We start from the raw sequence: 22752 nt of genomic DNA on the forward strand, positions 1-22752 counted from the left end.
AGTGAACAGAGTCAAAAGGTACCCAAAGACTTTGGTTTTTAGGTCAATTCTTAACTGATGTAAATTTTTATTAAGACTGTCCCTTCCCATAACTTTTAAAACTTTTGAGTAGGCTGGCTCAAATGGCAAAGTATAAACAAGAACAGTGATAAAAATTATCCCCAATTCTTGTCCAATATTTTCCCATTTCAGATCCTCTAGATAGGTAGCTGTGTTTTTTTTTTACTTTCTCATACCCCCAGTTTCTTTGTGCATTGTTGTATAATTTTATGCAAAAGTAATTATACCTATTCAGCACAGTTATCTTCAAAACAGTGTATCTATTTTCTTATTGTGGATTTTTATTCTTTGGGGATTTTCATTGTTCACATTAATACACAGAGTATTTATACCTCTGTCAGAGTTGCCCTCCATGACTGCAATCTTGAATATATAAAACTGAGTGAAAATGTTTGTAGGATCCTGTTGCTCAGTTTCTGTTACTGCCTCTTTAGCCTGAAAAGAAAAACATAGAATTGATTTTATAAAAGTCCGTATAGTATTTTACTAATATCATTGATAGTTACAATAGTTGAGGGGTACTCAACTAAGAAAAGAAAGGAATCTAAAAAATTTAGAGACCTATTGTCTTAGAAGGCTACAGAAATAGTTTTGCTTCTAGAACCAGAGTGAATAAGCCATATCAAAATAACTTTTCTTCTGAAAACAACCATACACGTTGAATAATATGCTTAGAATTTTTCTAAAAATATTAAATAAAATAATAGGACAAATGGAAATGTAGCAACACATTTATCAAACCAAACCTAAGGAAAAGTGAAGGCACAGAAAAGTAAGCAGAGAATTAAAACTAATTTTGGCTGGTGGGTATTTGTGCATGTAGACAAATGTTTACTGAAAATTTGACGGGTTTTGGTAAATCAGGAAATAGATATCAAGTTCCACAAGATCACATGGGTAGACTAAGTCAGAAGTAAACTTGTACCTACCCATAGCCATTCCAGAAGACCACAGAGAAGGTTACTTTGGCACTGAGTAGAAGACAGCACAACACACAGGGGAAATGTTCCTTGAGCTATAATACAAGTAGACTTGCTTGTTTACAGTCCTAAATTATAGAATCTGGTGGCTAGAGGGCTCAAAAGACCTACAGTTATGAATAACTGCTCCCAAACCTATTAAGGGATATTCATTTTCAGCTTAAAAATATTACATAAAAATTTTCAACAATGATGAGCTGTAAACATTAACCAAGCACCATATAAAACCAGACGCCATAAAAGAATAACAGCAGAAATGACAGCTAACAGAAAGATATTCAAGATTCAGAAACTAGAATAATAAAACTAGTGACAAAACATCTATGCTTTCAAAGTTCAAAAAAATAAAAGTTATATTAAAAATGCAAGTAGGCAGATTAATAGTAGTAAGCACCTAGTGAAACAGTTATAGTGATTATTCAAGCTTGTATGCATTCTAATTAGTTATTTCTATACTGTAACAGTTTTAACATTTTTGACTATCAATGAACTTCATGGCTCTTAAAAGTTTGAAGAAAGGAAACTTCTTGAAGTGAAATGTATAATAAGTAAAATGAAAATAAAACAAATATGTTGAATAGTAGGTTAGAAATAGATGAAGAGGAATTAAATGGAAGGTAAAAGAGAAAAGAAGTAACAAAGAGAATGGAGTAAAGCACTGGTAGAGGATTCATGCCTAGCATGAACAATGCCCTTGGTTTGGCCTCCAGCACCACAATCGTGACAATAATAAAATACTATCATAAAGAATAAGTCAGCGAGAGAGATTATAAATATGGAGGGCAGTTAAGAAAGAATTGTATACTTTCTAGGCCAGTAACTAAAACAAGACACTAACTTTCATATGAGCACAAGAGAGAAGATGAAATGTAAAAGAGAAACACTGAGGACCGTCTTTCCAACAAATGGTGCTGGAATGACTAGACATGCACATGCAAAAACTAACAAACACAGAAGCCTAGACACAGACCATAAAATTTTCACTGGAAATTAACTAAAAATAGATTATATCTTAAATGGAAAACTTAAAACTATAAAACTCAGGGCCTGGAGAGATGGCTCAGCAGTTATGAGCACTGCTTGAACCAGGACCCAGGTTCAATTCCCAGCACCCACATGGCAGCTCACAGCTGTCTGTAACTCCAGTTTCACAGACTCTGATGCCAATGCACATAAAATAAAGGTAAATAACTTTTATAAAGCAGGCAGAAAAAATTTTAAAAAATATAAAACTCACAGAAAAAGAAAAAGATCTAGGTAACTTTGAGTTTGGCAATAACTTTTTATGTATGAAACCAAAAGCATTTCCAAAAAAGAAAAACAAATGGCAAGCTAGACTCCATTAAAATTTAAAATTTCTGAATTTCTGATACAGATATGACAGAGCACACCTGCATTCTCAGTACTCTGACAGAAGGTTGAGGCAGGAAAACAGCAAGGTCAAGGCTAGCCTAGGCCTTGTAAACGGCAAATTACACATTAGGAGAAAATATAAAATTGGTATAAAAAAAGACAGTGGACCAATAGAATCAAATTGAAGATTATGACATAAATTCACACACCTATGAACACCTAATTTTTGACAAAGAATCCAAAATCACACAATGGAAAAAAAGAGAGCCTCTCCAACAAATGGTGCTGGCATAACTAGATGTTGGCATGCAAGGACAATATAAATAGATCTATACGTATTGCTCTCCACAAAACTCAAATCCAAGTGGATCAAAGACCTCAACATAAATACAGATACACTGAATCTGATAGAAGAGAAAATGGGAAATAACCTTGAACACATTTGCACAGGAGACAACTTCCTGAATAGAAAACCAATAGCACAGACGCGGAGATCAGCAATTACTAAATGGGACCTTATAAAACTGAAAGATTTTTGTAAGGCATAGGACACTGTCAATAAGACAAAACAGAAGCCTACAGAATCTTCACCCGCCCCACATCTGACAGAGGGCTGGTCTCCAAAATATGTAAAGAACTCAAGAAATTAGACATCAAAAATAATCCAATTAAAAATGGACTACATATTTTAACAGAACTCTCAACGGAAGAATTTCAAATGGCTGAAACACACTCGAAGAATTGTTCAACATCCTTAGCCATCAGGGAAATGCAAATCAAAACAACTCTAAAATTTCATCTTACACCTGTCAGAATGGCTAAGGTCAAAAACACACTGACACCGCATGCTGATGAGGATGTGGAGCAAGGCGGACATTCCTCCACTGTTGCTCTGGGAGTGCAAACTTGTACAGTCACTTTGGAAATTGGTATGGTGGCTTCTCAGAAAATTGGGAATCAATCTACCTGAAGACCCAGCTATTCCACTTTGGCTGGCTTTTGGGAACCCATTCCTCATACTGGGTTGCCCCGTTCAGCCTTAATATGAGGGAAGAAACTTAGTCCTACGCTTTATTGACCCATGAGAGGCCTACCCCTTTCTGAACAGAAAGAGAGGAAAAATGAATTGGGAACAGAGGGAAGGTAGGGAGGGAATGGGAGGAGAGGAGAGAGGCAAAACTTCAGTAAAATAAATGAATAAATGAATAAATTTAATTAATAATAAAAAAATGAAAAAAGAAAATATCTGAAAAACATGTAACTGACAAAGGACTGATACTTCTAATATATAATGAAGTTTTTAAAATTCAACAATAAGAAAACAACTAAATTATAAATTAAGCAAAACAATTGAAGAGCCACTTTATCAAGTAAGACATACATGTGGAAAATAAGCACACAAAATGCCTAACATAGCATCAGTGTGTACAAATTAAACACTGAATGCTACTACACATTTATTATAATGGCTAAAATTCAAAGCTAATATTGGTAAGTTGTGGAGGTATGTACTAGAACTCTCATTCACTGGTGGTAGAAGCAAAAAATAATTTAGCTACTTTCAAAGAGAATTTCATAGTTTCTTTAAAACCAAACACATTTTTGCTATTAAAATCCAATCGTTGGTGGTGTTCTGTGACCCTGAGCCTAAGTAGGGAGCCTTACAACCCAACTGTCTGGCTGCCCACCAGCCACTGACATCCTGCAACTCTGGACTCAGGTAGCCCATTTGTCCTCCAACATAGTCAACAGCCACCCTACCTACCACACAACCAAGGACTATGAGAAGTCCTGCAACCTCAAACCCAGGAAGGGAACTTTGAGCCTGCCTACCTCATTCATCAGGGTGCCCTAGACCATATGTAAGCTGTATCCCTAACTTGTGGCAGGGACCCTCAGTCTGGCCTCCTTGCTTTCTAAGGAATGGTGTGCTATCCTATACCCTGCCCCCAGGGAGTACCACCTATCCCTGTTGTAATCCTAGCCATTGATAATTAAAAATCACCTTTAGAAACCAATGACCCTTCCATCACTGTTGAATACCAGCAGGAGGATCTTCTAAAAGTACAAATGATTTGCTCCTAGGGTCAGAAGTTCCTAGCTACAGCTGGGACTGTTTTTGACACCCCATTTGCAAATCAACACAGGGTTTCACCAAGATTGAACTCCAAACACATTCAGCTAGTTCACAACATGACAAATTGTAGAAACATCAAACAAAGATGCAAGCACTCACTCAACAAAAGTGAGGCCATATCAAGACTACCATCAATGATCTAACTTCAGATACCTAAGGCTCATCAAAAAACATAAGCAACGTGAATAATCAAGATAATGTGTATCTTCCAGAAATTATACCCAGTACCCCTATAATACTTTCCCTGAGAAAAGCAAGTTGGTTGATGTAGAAGGTAATGATTTCAAAATAGTAATTGCAGATGTGCTCAAGGAACTCAAAGGTGATATGCATAAATTCTGAAATAAAGACTGTGAAAGCACAAGCAAACAGTGGAAGGGAATAAAACAACTCAGTTAAATTCTGAAAAGAGAATTTAATAAAAAGAGCTTTCTAAAAAGCTAAAATAAAATAAACCTTGAAATGAAAAATTCAGTCAGTAAATTAAAAAGTCGATAGAAAGTCTCAGCAACGGAATAGATCAAGTGGAAAAGAGAAGGCTAAGGCTTGAAGAAGAGGTAGAGAAATTGTACCAGTCAAAGAAAATGTTCAATAAAATATAAAATAGAAATAGAACATTTGGGAACTCTGAAACATTATAAAAAGGCCAAACCTATGAATTATAGATATAGAAGAAGGACAAGAAACCCAGGTCAAAGGTGCAGGAAATATTTCCAACCTAATTATAGAACAAAACTCCCCCAGCCTAAGGAAAAGATTCCTAGAGGCATACAGAATATTAAATAGACAGGACCAGAAAAGAAATTCAAAACAAAGAAAGGATACTAAAAGCTATAAGAAGGAACAACTCACATATAAAAGCAAGCCCATCAGAATAACAACTGACTTTTTAATGGAGACTGTGGGAGCCAGAAGGGCCTTGACTGACAGTCAACAAGTTTTAAAAGAAGGGAGATGCCAGTACAGATATAATATTCTGTGAAATTGTTATAGTTGATGGAGAAAGAAAACCTTTTCATGATTAAAAAAAACCAATGTATTTAAGGACTTTATGAACACTAAGCCAGCTCTACAAAAGATACCCACCCATCCACCCCTGTGCCAATAGCCATCTGCACAATCCGTGATTTGTGAACCTGCTTTCTACATGAGCTACCTTTGATGAGACACTCTTTTCCTCACCCATCCTTTCCTTTGCCAGTCATCTTACCTTGGTCTAATTAAACAGATTAGCCAATAGCTTTATCTTCAGCAAAGAATTCTACCAGAATTTCGAAGAAGAGCTAATACCAATATTCCTCAAATTGTTCCAAACAATAGAATCAGAAGAAACATTGTCAAACACTTTTTATGAGACTACAATTACCCTGATACCCAAACCACTCAAAGATACAACAAAGAAAGAGAATTACAGACCAATCTCCCTCATGAACATTGATGTAAAAATATTAAAAAAACTATTGGCAAACTGAATCCAAGAACACTAAAAAAAAAATCATACACCATGATGAAGTAGGCTTCATCCCGGAGATGCAGGGATGGTTCAACATATGAAAATTTGTCAATGTAATCCACCATGTAAACAAACGGAAAGAAAAAACACATGATCATCTCATTAGATGCCAAAAAAGCCTTTGACAAAATCCAACACCCTTTTATGATAAAGGTCTTGGAGAAAACTGGCACTAGGGAAATTCCCAGGAATCCACAAGGATGATCCCAGCTAAGACTCCTAGTAATAGTGGAGAGGGTGCCTAACTGGGCTTCCCCTATAGTCAGATTTGTGACTACCCTAATTATCATCATAGAACCTTCATCCAGTAACTGATGGAACCAGATGCAGAGATCCACAGCCAAGCACCAGGCTGAGCTACAGGGGAGTCTAGTTGATGGTGGGGGAGGGTCTTGGTCCTGCCTCAATTGACTGTGTCAGGCTTTATCGATTCCCCCTGGCGGCCTTAACATTTCTGAGGAGTGGATGGGAGGGGGTTAGAGGAAGGTGGGGGGAGGGGAAGGAGGGAATGGAGGGAAAACTGTGGTTGGTATGTAAAATGAATAAAAAATATAAATAATTCTTGAAAAGAAATGTGTGCATTTAATGGAATATTATTCAGTCTCAATAAAAAATCTGTAATGCATCATAACAGGGATAAACCCTGAAGATGTTGCATTCACCGAAATAGCAGAGTCATAGATAAACAAATAGTGTATGATTTCTACTTCTTTACAATATCTAAAATAGTCAAATTCATAGAATTTAAGAGTGAAATAGTGATTTCCAGGTATTAGAAGAGATTGGTAGGGAGTTACAAATTAATAACTAGTTATAGGCAAGAAAGATATCAAAATTTGTCATATAATGTTATATTGAAGTCAGCAATACTGTATTATGCACAAGAAATTAGTTGAGGATAGATTTTATTTTAAGTTTAATAAAATTAAAAAGTAATAGTATTTGGGTTTGGATCTTGTTTGTGGATTTTTAAACCATTGATTAAATGACATTAATAGTTACATATGGGACTGCTCATATATTTCTTGTTCTTTTCTTAATTCAGTATGATAAATTATATGTTTTCCAGGAATGCATTCATGCATAAAGTTGTTCAAATACCAATGCTCACTTTGTCTTCCTCATTTTCTTTCTCTCATTTTTATTCCTTCTTTGTCTTACTAGAAATTTGCCTGTTTTATTAGTTTTTTCAAAGAACATGGTTTTGACTTTCTAGGTCCCTTCTACTATCTGTTTGCTCAATATATGGGAAATTTCTGCAGGTAAATAGTTTTCTTTAAAATGCTCTTTTGAGTTCATCTTGCACTTGTTTTAGTAATTTCTAGTGAAGAATATTTGCTTTAGCATTTACAATTTTCTTATAATATATTTATGCAAAATATTTAATGTATTTCCCACTAAGTGCTACTTCAGCACTAGCCTATAATATTTTAATTAAAATTTTATTTGTATACTGCATCTATAAATATACATATTGTCAGTATAAAACCAATTATCACACAATGACCAAAACTACATAATCATTATCAATATTGAGAGATTTACAACACCAACTTCCCTGAATATGTCTTGGCCAGGCATACATTTTGATATACAGTAGGCTGGATAATTTATATGAAACTCTAAGAGGGAAAAATTTAACCTATAGTGGTAGAAAACATATAACTCACTACTTGGACCTGGGAGTTGATCTGGGGATTGAATAGAAAGGAAAACAGTAAAACCTTTTACATAATGCATATTCTAGATATTCTATATCCAGATTGTGATAGTGGTTACACTAGAGTATATATTTGCCAAAATTATTTAACTATATAACAAAGTGAATATATTTCAATATTTAAATTATATTTCAATAAATATTTCTTAATGAACATAGCAATCATATGAGATCTTAGTTCTAAAATTAAAAAATCTATAGTCCTCCACAGTCTTTTTGACCAGAGTAGAATTTATTAAATTATATTATCAGAACCAGATTTGTTAAATTATCAAACTAGAATTTATTAAATTTTATTATTAAACCATGCAATAGAGAGAGATCTGATGTTTGAAAATTCTTCAGATGCAAATATCTTCAATAACATTAAGATGAAGTGACCAATCTATCCGTATTTCAATACCTTCAAGAAGAGGGCATTCATCATATCTTTTAAAAAACTAAACTGTAGATAAATCTAATTGTCAGATAAGGTCCTCTTGTCATGACTGAAAATTTCATTCACCCATGGAAACAAGCATTGTATAAATGTTTTCTTACTAGTAGCCACACACATATTGGAAGAACTATATCATTTATTTCTTAAGTTTCATTTTTCAAGTTTAAACTCCATACTGCCTTTTAGCTCTAGTCATAAAACGAGTTGCCTTTAGTGTCTTCGTTAGTCTTTGAATGTCTTCCTCTTGGCACATTAGAGCTTGTCAATATCTTTCTTCAAAATTAGTCCCCAGCCCAATATTATGCTTCAGATCTGCTACAGAGCAGATCACAGAATGCTCACTGTATCCTTGTATGCATTATAGAGTCACCCTCAGTATCTGTGCAAGATTGGATCCAGAGCTCCCTACTTCCTTTCGGATGCCAAAATCTGTGGATGCTCAAGTTTCTTGCTTATACATAACCTATACTTATCCTCCTGTCTGTTTCAAATCATCTCCAGATTATTTAAAATACCTGATACAATGAAATGTGGCGTAAACCATTACTTCACCATATTATGTAACAAATACTGACAATATACTCTGTACAAGTCCAGTACTAATCTGATTTTTTCTAAGTGCTTTTGATCTGCACTAGGTTACATTCATAGATGGAAAATGCATGGATACAAAAAGCTGACTGATTCAATATAATGTAAGTGAACTTTCTTAGTATTGTTTCTTGTTTAGTTCATAGACAACGAAAAGCCCCAAGTGATGCACATGTGCTTCTGTTAAAACCCCCATTCATCCATTCCATTCTATTACGGCTGGCTTTGGAGATTCAGCACAAGATGTTTTATTGTTTCCTGTTTGTCTCCATCTTCTGAGAATGGCTTCATTATTTCAGTATATCAAGGTTCCTTCGGATCTGACTGTCTTCTAACATATCAGTTGCCCTTTTTAGCTTTGTGCTATGTGCTACATTCAATGAATAGTTATAAACGGTCCTGATCTTCATATTCTTATTCTAATTCCATATGATATTCCACAATATTTGATACTTAATTTATACCTCTCTTTTGTTACTATATAATTATACATGTAAATCTTGTCTCTGAAATAATATTTTAAAAACATTTATATAGTGGAGTAAAGTAAATCTACTTATTCTATAGTACCATTTAAAATAAGCATTCTATTTCCATCCATTTGCATGCAAAATTCGAGGTCATTGTTTTTTACCACAGCATAGTACTCTAATGTGTAGATATTCCACACTTTCTTCATCCATTCTTCCATTGAAGGGCATCTAGGTTGTTTCCAGGTTCTGGCTATTACAAATAATGCTGCTATGAACATAGTTGAACAAATGCTCTTGTCATATGACAGGACATCTCTTGGATATATTCCCAGGAGTGATATTGCTGAGTCCAGGGGTAGGTTGATCCCGAATTTCCTGAGAAACCAAAACACAGATTTCCAAAGTGGTTGCACAAGATTGCATTCCCACCAGCAATGATGGATGAGGGTACCCCTTCTCCACAGCCTCTCCAAGAAAAAAAAATAAAATAAAATAAGCATTCAATTACTTGTTGACTTAAAACCTCAAGTTAGGTGTTTAATACAGTAGAACTTCTTTGGTTGAGCCAAAATTAATCTTCACCTCATATTTCATTAAATGCTTTTATTTACACCTATACAGCTATATCTGAAGGGAAGGCAATAAAATCATTACAAAACCTTCAAAAGTACAAACAGAAGCCACAGTGCCATCTAGTGAATACCACTAGATTATGTACAGTGACCACAAGCTGTAATGGAAGGGTATGATATTTAGAGCTTTACATAGTCAGTAGAAACAATATGAAACCAGAAAATGAAAGATAAATATTCAGTAAGCAGTCTTATCTTTGTGGCTGCTTTAACTCTTACAGCCATTTTGTGGTCATATAACATTGCCCTTTTTCTGCTCAGGTTTTCTTCTTAGTAGTTATCACTATTTATTTAGTCACAGGTCAAGAGACTACTACAGTCGTTGGTAAAATCTGAAACACCCCTCTGTTTTTGCAAAGTCCGCAGGTTAAGAATAGTTTTATTGGTGTTAGATGACTGAAATGAATCAAAAGACAAATATTTAACGCCACAAGAAAATCACATGAAACTCAAAATTTAGTATTCCTAAATATAAAGGTTTAATTAGATCACACTATGGGTACCTGCTTACATATTAGCTATGGCAGTGTTAGGTATACGAGCAGAGCTGAGTGTCGCATCAGGGACCATGTGACTTGAAAAATCTTAAGCATCTGCTGTGTAGCTCTTTACACAAAAACTGCTGACACCTATAACATATCATACTGGGGAAAAACGGCCTCTCCAGATAAACTAACTCCTCAGAGTCAGGCTATTTATCCTATCTGTTCATTCTTATATTCTCAATATAAATACTACTTAACATGGAGCACTCAGGAAATACTTTTAAATAAATAACTACTGAAAAATAGAAATAGTTCTTTTGGGTTAGAAAGTCTGGCAATAAAAAGGGGGACAATGGAAATGAATTTTGAAGAGAAGTGAAGGATGAAGGATTTCTTTTAATAAACAGCACTTGAAAATAATTGTAATAAAGGAGAAACGGCAAAGAAATATTTATGAACTAGGACTGAGATGTGCAGAGTAAAGTTACCAAAAAAAGTACTTATTTCTCTGAAATAAAAGAAAGGACGAGTGAAGAGGAAATACTTTGATGAAGTTCATGACAGTTGCTACAAGCTCAGCAAATCACACATGGAGACCTTTTGCTAAGAAAAGGAAGCAATCAAAATGGCAGACAACGAAATTAGCAGAGTTAACAATGGCAAGATGAGAACAGTAAAACACTGACGGGCTGCATTTTTCCTCTCTCTATCTTTCTATCTGTTCTACTATGTAGGAAAGTATTTTTTACATGTGCAAAGTATCCAGTGTCTGCGAGGAAGAAAGGAAGGATAAAATGAGAAATATGCTAAGCAACAAACAAGGTTACGTGCTAATAAAATTTTTTACATGTGCAAAGTATCCAGTGTCTGCGAGGAAGAAAGGAAGGATAAAATGAGAAATATGCTAAGCAACAAACAAGGTTACATGCTAATAAAACATACCGGTTTCCTGCATGCCTAGTTTCTCCTCCTTACCGCTAACAACATTTGAACTCCAATTATAGGCTCAGTTCTGTACTAACTCGAGAACCAATCCTGTCGTTAGTCAGAGATGTTAAGAAGTACTGCTTTAGGCTATGGATGTGCTTCAGTGGCAGGCCATTTTCCTAGTATATGTGAAGCTCTAAGCTCAAACTCGAGCACCACACAAAAATTTCTAATTCTTATAGAGCAAGACTAGACCTAGTCAACTTGCATTGCTCTTCTGGTAATTTTTTTAGATGGCTCTAAGCTGTGTCAAGTTTATAATTAATGCTAACATTTTTCTGTTCTTGATCTCCACAAAATCTTCTTTAGTTTAGCAAAAGGCATCAATGTGTGGTTTCCTGAGCTTGTAACAGCCACTGAAATGAACTTCATTCACTTTCCTCCTCTTTATCCATCATGTAAATATCATTTCAAAGATAGGTTATGATAGTTGACTTTGGTTGTCAACTTGACTGGATCTAGAATTAACTAAGAGACATTAGTCTGGGCAGGTCTGTAAAGGTATTTTCTGGAAGGATAAGTTAGGAAAGAAGATCTCCCACCCACCGAGTTTATGGCAATGCCTCCTAGCCACAACCCAGATATAAGAAGGTCCAAGGGTACAGCTTTTTGCTTCCTGTTGATGAGTGCCTCTACTCTGTCGCTGCTACTACCACAGTTGCTGCCACTGCTACTGTCATACTTCAGTGTCATCAAAACCCAGCTTCTTCAGCGTTCCAATTGGGGACTGAAGACAAGTGACTTTTCAGGAATCCTCTAGGCCTTTTAAGCATCAGACTGGGACTGCTGAGGCACCCAAGCTCATATATTGAGCAGGCTACCAGAATCCCAGCCTTCGGAATGTAAACAGCCATTGTTGAATGTATCATTCTATTGGTTCTGTTCTTCTAAAGAACCCTGATAATGTACAGACTTTCAAAAAAACCTATCAAACCACTATACTTATTCACATATTTCCCCTGAAAGCTAACATAAAACTTAAAAGGAAACATCAACTTTCAGATTCCATTTAGCCCATACTTGTCCTTCTCATTTTTTGTTCTTCTAGGAATCAATACCTCAGATTATGTACACATTGTATGATATACAAAGGGAGAAATGCCTTACATGCTATTGGAAATATAAACGGACCCATCATTCACAAAATCTTATTTATCTTGTACTTTCCATATTGTTTCCTAATGAAGTTAAGTACTGAACTTTTCTTGAGTGGTTATAAATACAAGATAAGAACCTAAAAGTAAAAAAACTAGGTTCTTTATGCAAGTATCTGCTCTCAATGATGTTTAACAAAAAATGTAGACCTTAAGATTTTAGTCTGCTTTAAGGACTATATAGCATATGATTAACAGCAAATAGCATTTCAGAATATGGTAAATGATAAAGGGTAAGATGAGTAAGTAAAGGAATTTTCCAAATACTCTCTCCCTTTAAAACTTCTGCTTCATATTCACAGTATACAAACCAAGAAGATGTCAATTTGACCTTGTTCATATACAACGGAACTTTCAACATCCGTAAGTAGTTATGACGTCAGAACACTGCATTTATCTATGTGCCAGTGCACAGAACATATGCTGCCTCTGAAAATAGAGTAAGTAGCTCTTTCGGCACATAACATCACCCAGCCCAGCCTGTCTGGGCACTGGGTCCGAATCCTCGGGGCACCCAAGCGGGCGGGAGTTCCTTTGTTTCTATGGCCTGCCTGCACCAAGCAGGGTAGGCGCTTTGTTTGCGAGCTGCCCAACCAGCACGGAGACCTGATCTCTCGGCACCAGGAGAGCCAGTGTTGGGGTGAGTTTCTGGCCCCGCAGCGCCAGCCTGGCACGGGGAGCTCAGAGGTTCCTTGGCCCCCTATCCTTCTTGGGCTCTCTGCAGGGCCTCTACTCCCTGCATACTGCCTCTTTCTTCCTAGCCCACCCAGCTTCCATCCAGAACCCTCCCCACTTCGGCCCCACCGTCCACTTTCGACACATAACATCACCCAGCCAAGCCTGTCTGGGCACTGGGTCCGAATCCTCGGGGCACCCAAGTGGGCGGGAGTTCCTTTGTTTCTATGGCCTGCCTGCACCAAGCAGGGTAAGCGCTTTGTTTGCGAGCTGTGCAACCAGCATGGAGACCTGATCTCTCGGCGCCAGCAGAGCGAACGTTGGGGAGAGCCAGCGTTGGGGAGGCAAGGAGACCTGATCCGGTAAAAGAAGATCCATAAGGGAGCATTTGGAAGAAGAGATGGGCAGACGCCAAGGCAAGAATTCGCCCAACAAGCTGAAAAGCAACATGAAGCCACCAGAAACCAGCGACCTCACAACGGGAGGACATGAACACCTTAATCAAGAAGAAGTAGAAAAGACTGACTTCATGAAAGTGATTGACGCCCTTAAACAGCATGTAAAAAACGCCCTTATAGGAATGGATGAGAAATATAACAGAAAGTTTGAAGAATTGAATAAATCAGTGAATGATACCCTAGGAAACCAAGGAAAAACAATCAAACAGATAATGGAAACAGTTCATGACTTGAAAACTGAAATGGAGGCAAAGAAGAAAACACAAACAGAGGGCCGGCTGGACATGGAAAATTTAAGTAAACAAACAGAGTCTATAGAAACAAGTATAACCAACAGAATACAAGAGTTAGAAGAAAGAATCTCAGATTCTGAAGATACCATAGAGAAAATAAACACACTGATCAAAGAAAACAGCAAGTCCAACAAACTCTCATCACAAAACATTCAGGAAATATGGGACACAATAAAAAGACCAAACCTAAGAATAATAGGAGCAGAAGAAGGAGAAGAAGGGCAGCTCAATGGTTCAGAAAATATATTTAATAAAATTATAGAAGAAAACTTCCCCAACCTAAAGAAAGATATACCTATGAAGGTTCAAGAAGCATACAGAACACCAAATAGGCTGGATCAAAAAAAAAACATCCCCTTGCCATATAATTATCAAAACACAAACCATACAGAATAAGGAAAGAATATAAAGAGCTGCAAAGGAAAAAGGCCAAATTACTTATAAAGGTAAACCTATCAGATTTACACCTGACTTCTCCATGGAAACCATGAAAGCCAGAAGGTCCTGGAGAGATGTACTGCAGAAACTGAGAGACCATGGATGCAAGCCCAGATTACTATACCCAGCCAAGCTTTCGTTCACTATAAATGGAGAAAATAAAATTTTCCAGGATAAAAACAAATTTAAATAATACACAGCCACAAATCCAGCCTTACAGAAAGTAATAGAAGGAAAATCACTAATCAAGGAGTCCAACAATGACCACAATAACTCAGACATCTAGAGACCCTTCACCAACACAAATCAAAGAAGGGAAACACACAAACTCTACGACTAAAAAAATGACCGGAGTTAACAACCACTGGTCATTAATATCACTTAATGTCAATGGACTCAACTCACCTATAAAAAGGCACAGGCTAAGAGATTGAATAAGAAAACAGGATCCAACATTCTGCTGTTTACAAGAAACACACCTCAACCACAAAGACAGGCACCTACTCAGAGTAAAGGCCTGGGAAAAGGCTTATCAAGCAAATGGACATAAGAAACAAGCAGGTGTGGCCATACTAATCTCTAACAAAGTTTACTTCAAACTTATATCAATCATAAGAGATGGAGAGGGGCATTTTATACTCATAACAGGAACAATTCATCAGGATGAAGTCTTAATCCTGAACATCTATGCCCCTAATATAAAAGCACCCACGTACATAAAAGAAACATTGCTAAAACTCAAGGCAGCCATCAAACCACACACACTAAGAGTAGGAGACTTTAACACTCCTCTCTCACCAAGGGACAGGTCAATCAGACAGAAACCTAACAGAGAAATAAGAGAATTAATGGAGGTAATGAATCAAATGGACTTAACAGACATCTATAAAACATTCCACCCAAAGAGGAAAGAATATACCTTCTTCTCTGCAGCTAATGGAAACTTCTCAAAAATCGACCACATAGTCGGTAACAAAGCAAACATCCACAGTTACAAAAAAATATTAGTAACAACCTGTGTCTTATCAGATCACAATGGATTAAAGTTAGAATTCAACAACAATGCCAACCCCAGAAAGCCTACAAATTCATGGAAACTGAACAGTCAACTACTGAACCATACCTGGATTAAGGAAGAAATTAAGAAAGAAATTAAAGTCTTCCTGGAATTCAATGAAAATAAAGAAACAACATACTTAAACTTATGGGACACAATGAAAGCAGTCCTGAGAGGAAAGTTCATAGCACTAAGTGCCCACTTAAAGAAAACAGAGAAAGCTCACATTGGAGACTTAACAGCCCACCTGAATGCTCTAGAAAAAAAAGAAGCAAACTCACCTAGGAGGAGTAGAAGACTGGAAAGAATAAAACTGAGGGCTGAAATCAACAAAATAGAAACACAGAAAACAATCCAAAGAATCAATGAAACAAAAAGCTGGTTCCTGGAGAAAATCAACAAGATTGACAAACCCCTATCCAAACTAATCAAACGGCAGAGAGAGAATACGCAAATTAATAAGATCAGAAATGAAAAGGGGGACATAACCACAGACACAGAGGAAATTCAGAGAATCATTAGATATTACTACAAAAGTCTATATGCCACAAAACTGGAAAATGTAAAAGAAATGGACACTTTTTTAGATAAATACCATATACCAAAGTTAAACCAGGACCAGGTGAACAATCTAAATAGACCTGTTAGTCGCGAAGAATTAGAAGCTGTTATCAAAAACCTCCCTACCAAAAAAAGCCCAGGACCAGATGGTTTCAATGCGGAATTCTACCAGAACTTCCAAGAAGACCTAATACCTATACTCCTTAATGTATTTCACAATATAGAAACAGAAGAGGCATCGCCAAATTCTTTTTATGAAGCTACAGTTACTCTGATACCAAACCCACACGAAAACTCAACCAAGAAAGAGAATTATAAACCAATCTCACTCATGAACATCGATGCAAAAATCCTCAACAAAATACTGGCAAACCGAATCCAAGAACACATTAGAAAAATTATCCATTATGATCAAGTAGGCTTCATCCCAGGGATGCAGGGCTGGTTCAACATACGAAAATCTATCAATGTAATCCATCATATAAATAAACTGAAAGAAAAAAATCATATGATCATTTCATTAGATGTTGAAAAAGCATTTGACAAAATTCAACATCCATTTATGATAAAAGTATTGGAGAGATTAGGGATACAAGGGTCATACCTTAATATAATAAAAGCTATATACAGCAAGCCGACAGCTAACATCAAATTAAATGGAGAGAAACTCAAAGGCATCCCACTAAACTCAGGAACACGACAAGGCTGTCCACTCTCGCCATACCTCTTCAATATAGTGCTTGAAGTTTTAGCAATAGCAATAAGACAACATAAGGGGATCAAGGGGATTCGAATTGGAAAGGAAGAAGTTAAACTTTCGTTATTTGCAGATGATATGATAGTATACATAAGCGACCCCCAAAACTCCACCAAAGAACTTTTACAGCTGATAAACAGTTTTAGTAATGTGGCAGGATACAAGATCAACTCCAAAAAATCAGTCGCCCTCTTATACACAAAGGATATGGAAGCAGAGAGGGAAATCAGAGAAGCGTCACCATTCACGATAGCCACAAACAGCATAAAATATCTTGGGGTAACTCTAACCAAGGAAGTGAAAGATCTATTTGACAAGAACTTTAAGGCATTGAAGAAAGAAATTGAAGAGGATACCAAAAAATGGATGGACCTCCCTTGCTCTTGGATTGGGAGGATCAACATAGTAAAAATGGCAATTCTACCAAAAGCAATTTATAGATTCAATACAATCCCCATCAAGATCCCATCAAAATTCTTCACAGATCTTGAGAGGACAATAATCAACTTTATATGGAAAAACAAAAAACTCAGGATAGCCAAAACAATCCTATACAATAAAGGATCTTCTGGAGGCATTACCATCCCTGACTTCAAACTCTATTACAGAGCTACAGTAATGAAAACAGTGTGGTACTGGCATAAAAACAGAGAAGTAGACCAATGGAATCGTATAGAAGACCCGGATTTTATCCCACAAACCTATGAACACCTCATTTTCGATAAAGGAGCTAAAAGTATACAATGGAAGAAAGAAAGCATCTTCAACAAATGGTGCTGGCATAACTGGATGTCAACCTGTAGAAGAATGAAAATAGACCCATATCTATCACCGTGCACAAAACTCAAGTCCAAATGGATTAAGGACCTCACTATCAGTCAGAACACATTGAACCTGATAGAAGAGAAAGTGGGAAATACCCTACAACAGATGGGCACAGGAGATCGCTTCCTATGTGTAACACCAACAGCACAGACATTAAGGGCAACATTGAATAAATGGGACCTACTAAAACTGAGAAGCTTCTGTAAAGCAAAGGACACTGTCACCAAGACAAAAAGGCAACCTACTGACTGGGAGAAGATCTTCACCAACCCCGCAACTGACAAAGGTCTTATCTCCAAAATATATAGAGAACTCAGGAAACTAGACTTTAAAAGGCTAATTAACCCAATTAAAAAATGGGGCACTGAACTGAACAGAGAATTCTCAGCAGAGGAAGTTCAAATGGCCAAAAGACACTTAAGGTCATGCCCAACCTCCTTAGCGATCAGGGAAATGCAAATCAAAACAACTTTGAGATATCATCTTACACCTGTCAGAATGGCTAAAATAAAAAACTCCAATGATAGCCTTTGCTGGAGAGGCTGGGGAGGAAGGGGTACCCTCATCCATTGCTGGTGGGAATGCAATCTTGTGCAACCACTTTGGAAATCTGTGTTTCGGTTTCTCAGGAAATTCGGGATCAACCTACCCCTGGACCCAGCAATACCACTCCTGGGAATATACCCAAGAGATGCCCTATCATATGACAAGAGCATTTGTTCAACTATGTTCACAGCAGTATTATTTGTAATAGCCAGAACCTGGAAACAACCTAGATGCCCTTCAATGGAAGAATGGATGAAGAAAGTGTGGAATATCTACACATAGAGTACTATGCTGTGGTAAAAAACAATGACTTCTCGAATTTTGCATGCAAATGGATGGATACAGAAAACACTATCCTGAGTGAGGTAACCCAGACCCAAAAAGATGAATATGGGATGTACTCACTTATAATTGGTTTCTAGCCATAAATAAGGGTCACAGAGTCTACAATTGGTGATCCCAAAGAAGCTAAGTAAGAAGGTGAACCAAAGGAAAAACATATAGTTGTCCTCTTGGCTATGGGAAGTAGACAAAATTGCTGGGGAGAAAATTGGGATCTTGGGGATGGGGTGGGATGGGGTAAGGGGAGATGGGAGAGAAAAAGGAGAAGTGGAGGATGGGGGGAACTTGGGGAAAAAGGAGGATTGTGATAAAGGAAGGTTGGATAGGGGAGCACGGAAGCACAATTCTTCGTTAAGAAAGCCACCTTAGGGTTGGCAAGAGACTTGAACCTAGAGTGGCTCCCAGGTGCCCAAGCTGAGGTCCCCAGTTAGTTCCTTGGGCAGCTGAGGATAGGGAACCTGAAATGACCCTATCCTATAGCAATACTGACGAATATCTTGCATATCATCATAGAACCTTCATCTGGTGATGGATGGAGATAGAGACAGAGACCCACACTGGAGCACTGGACTGAGCGCCCAAGGTCCCAATGAGGAGCAGAAGGAGGGAGAATATGAGCAAAGTAGGGACCACGAGGGGTGCACCCACCCACTGAGACAGTGGAGCTGATCTATTGGGAGCTCACCAAGGCCAGCTGGACTGTGACCGAAAAAGCATGGGATAAAACCGGATTCTCTGAACATGGTGAACAATGAGGGCTGATGAGACGCCAAGGACAATGGCACAGGGTTTTGATCCTACTTCATGTTCTGGCTTTGTGGGAGCCTAGCCACTTTGGATGTTCACCTTCCTAGACCTGGACGGAGGGGGGACTACCTTGGACTTACCACAGGGCAGGGAACCCTGACTGCTCTTTGGACTGGAGAGGGAGGGGGAGAGGAGTGGGGGGAGGGAGAGAAGGGTGGGAGGAAGAGGAGAAGGGTGGGAGGAGGGGGAGAAGGGTGAGAGGAGGGGGAGGGAAATGGGAGGCTGGGAGGAGGTGGAAACTTGGTTTTTTTTTCTCCTTTTCTCAATAAAAAAAAAGTTAAAAAAAAGAAAATAGAGTAAGTAAATTAAAGCACCTTATCAAGTTGTTTCAAATGTAAGTAACAGGAGGCCATGTTCCTCTTCAGCTTGACCAAATCCAGCTTCTCTTGATCACATTCATACAACTTCAGAGAATAGCTGTACCAGTGTAAAGCATCCGTGTAATTTTGAACCTAAAGTTAAAAAAACAAAAAAATCACATGTCTCTAAAATTCACTCTAAATTTTCCCAAATACCCTCTATGACCAAATGAGTTGCTACAGGTTTAATCCTTTAGACATTCAAAGTAATACCTACTTAATTGAGTCCTAAGTTAGTCTCATATTCTGTCTCCTACACTCTACAGAGTTCAGAGGAGTTGTGCTTCAGTGACATAACAGATGCTTAGCACAAGGACCTGGGTTCATTCCCCATACCAGAAGTACAGAAGTTATGTATTACACTCAGAGCATGAAGAGTCTAAAAAGTAGTACACAGTCTGTAAAAAACTGAAGCCATTTTAAAAGCTACCAAAAGGACAATGATAAAAATCTTTAAAGACAGCATCTATAAATGACCATGCTAATACATATATATGTATTCGTTTTCTATATAACATTTTAACTTTATCTTTTTATATATGTAAACTGTGGTTATCATAGTTTATATGCAATTTCATATTTTAGTCTTTCCATTTAATCTGATTTTGTAGATATTATCTAGATTGTTAGTTTTCAATTACTAATTTTAAAGTAAATAGTCAAATTAATGTAGTATTTTCTTAGCTTCATAATTTGCTGAATTTCCAGGGTTTTAACCATTAAAATTAATGCTACTGTTTTCCTGCACAAAAAATGTTACTGTCAATTCTTCAATTGTAAGAAACAACTAGGAGCAATCTAATAAAAATAGTCTGATTAATTATTTCAATCACAAGACAACAAATTATTTATAAACACTATGTAAGGTAAATGAGTCCCTGTTAAGAGGCTTCCTGTCTTTCAATTAATGACTGGAGTCATTAGAACCTCAAAGGGATAAGATGCCATTTTTAAGCTGAGGCACCCAAGCTCATATACTGAGCAGGTGCCAGCTATGGTAGTAAGGTAAGACACTGCCTTTGACTATCTGAACATATGATTAGTCTTCATTATTGAATGTGAAAGTTTAAGAGTTAGAAAAATTGGGAAACGAAGGGGAAAACAGAATCAAAAGGAGAAAGGATATGATTCTGAAGTAATTTTTCACCTTCTCAGTACAGAAATAAAGAAGCCCTAAAAGAGAGAAAAGTGATGATTTGGTTTGCAGCGATGAACTGTAAGCCCTGTGTATGTCTCTATATGATTCTGCTTCTTTGTCTTGAATCTAATTTCTTGTTTTCTATTTTTTCCTTTACCTTCTTTTTTTTCTTTTCAACTTTAACTTACCTACAAAATCTACCACAGTGTACTTCGTAACATGAATCCAGGGATCTCATGCTTGCCAGGTAATGTGGACTTTTTAGTCTGCCCTCTTCCATTTCACCAAATAGTTTCAAGATTTATCCCTGCTGCTGCATGTATCAATAATTCATTTCCTTTTATTGATAAGTAGTATTTCATTATATGGAGATACCACAGATAGCTTATATATTCATTTATTGATGGACATTTGGGTCATTTTTCAAATGTTACGGATCTTCCTGGTACGTTTTTACGTCAACTTGACACAGGCTACAGTCATTTTGGACGAGGGACTCTTAATTGAGAAAATACTTTTACTAGATTGGACTGTGGGCAAGCCTGTGATTCATTTCTTAATTTTCATTGATGTGGGTCGGTCCCTTCCACTGAGAGTAGTGCCAACCTTGATCATGGGTGGTATAAGGCTGAGCACGCATGAGGAGTAGTAAGCCAGTAAGCAGCACTCCTTCATAGCCTCTGCATCAGTTCTTACCTCCAAGTTCCTGCCTTGAGTCCACTCTCTCCATATCTATTCAATATAGTTCTTAAGGTCCTAGCTAGAGCAATAAGACAACAGAAGGAGATCAAGGGGATACAAATTGAAAAAGAAGAACTCAAACTCTCACTATTTGCCGATGATATGATACTTTACATAAGCAACCTCAAAAATTTTACCAAGGAACTTCTACAACTCATAAACACTTTCACGAATGTAGCAGGATACAAGATGAACTCAAAAAAATCAGTAGCCCTCCTTTACACAGATGATAAATGGTCTGAGAAAAAAATCAGAGAAACATCACCCTTCACAATAGCTACAAATAGCATAAAATGTCTCAGAGTAACTCTAACCAAACAAGTGTATGGTAAAAATTTTAAATCTTTGAAGAAAGAAATAGAAGACACCGGAAAGTGGAATGATCTCCCATGCTCTTGGGTAGGTAGAATTAACATAATAAAAATGTCATGTGCTATATAAAGGGTAGAGGCAAAGAAATACAACTGTCTAAGCTCTTTGGAGTCCAGAACACTGAACCCAAGACACTGGTCACTATATTATTTACACTGTTGGAGCTTGGTTTTGCTTTGCTCAAATTGTGACTGTACCCTTGTTCTTCCTTCTTGGAGTAAGAAAATATTTTACTGTTTTTTTTTATTTAGCAGGGGCCACTGTTATGAGACCTTGGATGTTTTAGAGAAACCTTAGCTATTTTACAGAGACTTTGGAACTTTAGAGAAACTGAGTATTTGAAAGAGACTTTAGAATTCTTGAGAGACTTTACAGTTTCAGAGAGATTTTAGACATTTTAGAGGCTGGGTATTTTAAGAGTCTTGGAAATCTAAAAGGGACTGAACATTTAAAGTGTTTCAATTTGTAAAGACTGTGGGACTTTTAAAAGTTGGAATGTTTTATTGTGATGTTATTAATATAAGGCCTGGACGATGAACAAGAAAGGAAAGGCTATGGTTTGATAGTAATGTGTTTCTATGTCAAGTTGACAAAAAGGATCAATTGTGCTAGCTCATTTGATGACTGGACACAGCTAGAGTCATTCTGGAGGAGAGAATTTTGATTGGGAATATGCTCCCAAGAGATGGGGCTATAGGCAAACCTAAGGTGCATTTTTTTAATTGATGATTGATGGGGGAGAGCCCAGCTCACCATGAGTGCTCTCAGCCCTAGATGGTGATCCTGGGTGCTCTAAGAAGAAAAACTGAGCCAGCCAAAAAGAGTGAGCCAGTAAGCAGCACCCATCAATAGCCTCTGT

General features: G+C 37.1%; 1 protein-coding gene across 1 annotated transcript in view; it reads right to left on the reverse strand.

Moving 5' to 3' along the window:
* Nucleotides 1-22752, reverse strand: part of LOC121443313 (testis-expressed protein 11-like) — a gene marked incomplete at its 5' end in the record, with an annotated part of 312932 nt that overhangs the window by 130092 nt on the left and 160088 nt on the right. The window contains 2 exon segments of the mRNA XM_041645021.1: nt 393-495; nt 19598-19735. Coding sequence (XP_041500955.1) covers nt 393-495; nt 19598-19735 — 241 coding nt within the window.

This window comes from Microtus oregoni, unplaced genomic scaffold, assembly GCF_018167655.1.
Source record: "Microtus oregoni isolate MIOR12 unplaced genomic scaffold, Mior012 000104F_ref0000108, whole genome shotgun sequence".
Classification (NCBI taxonomy): domain Eukaryota; kingdom Metazoa; phylum Chordata; class Mammalia; order Rodentia; family Cricetidae; genus Microtus; species Microtus oregoni.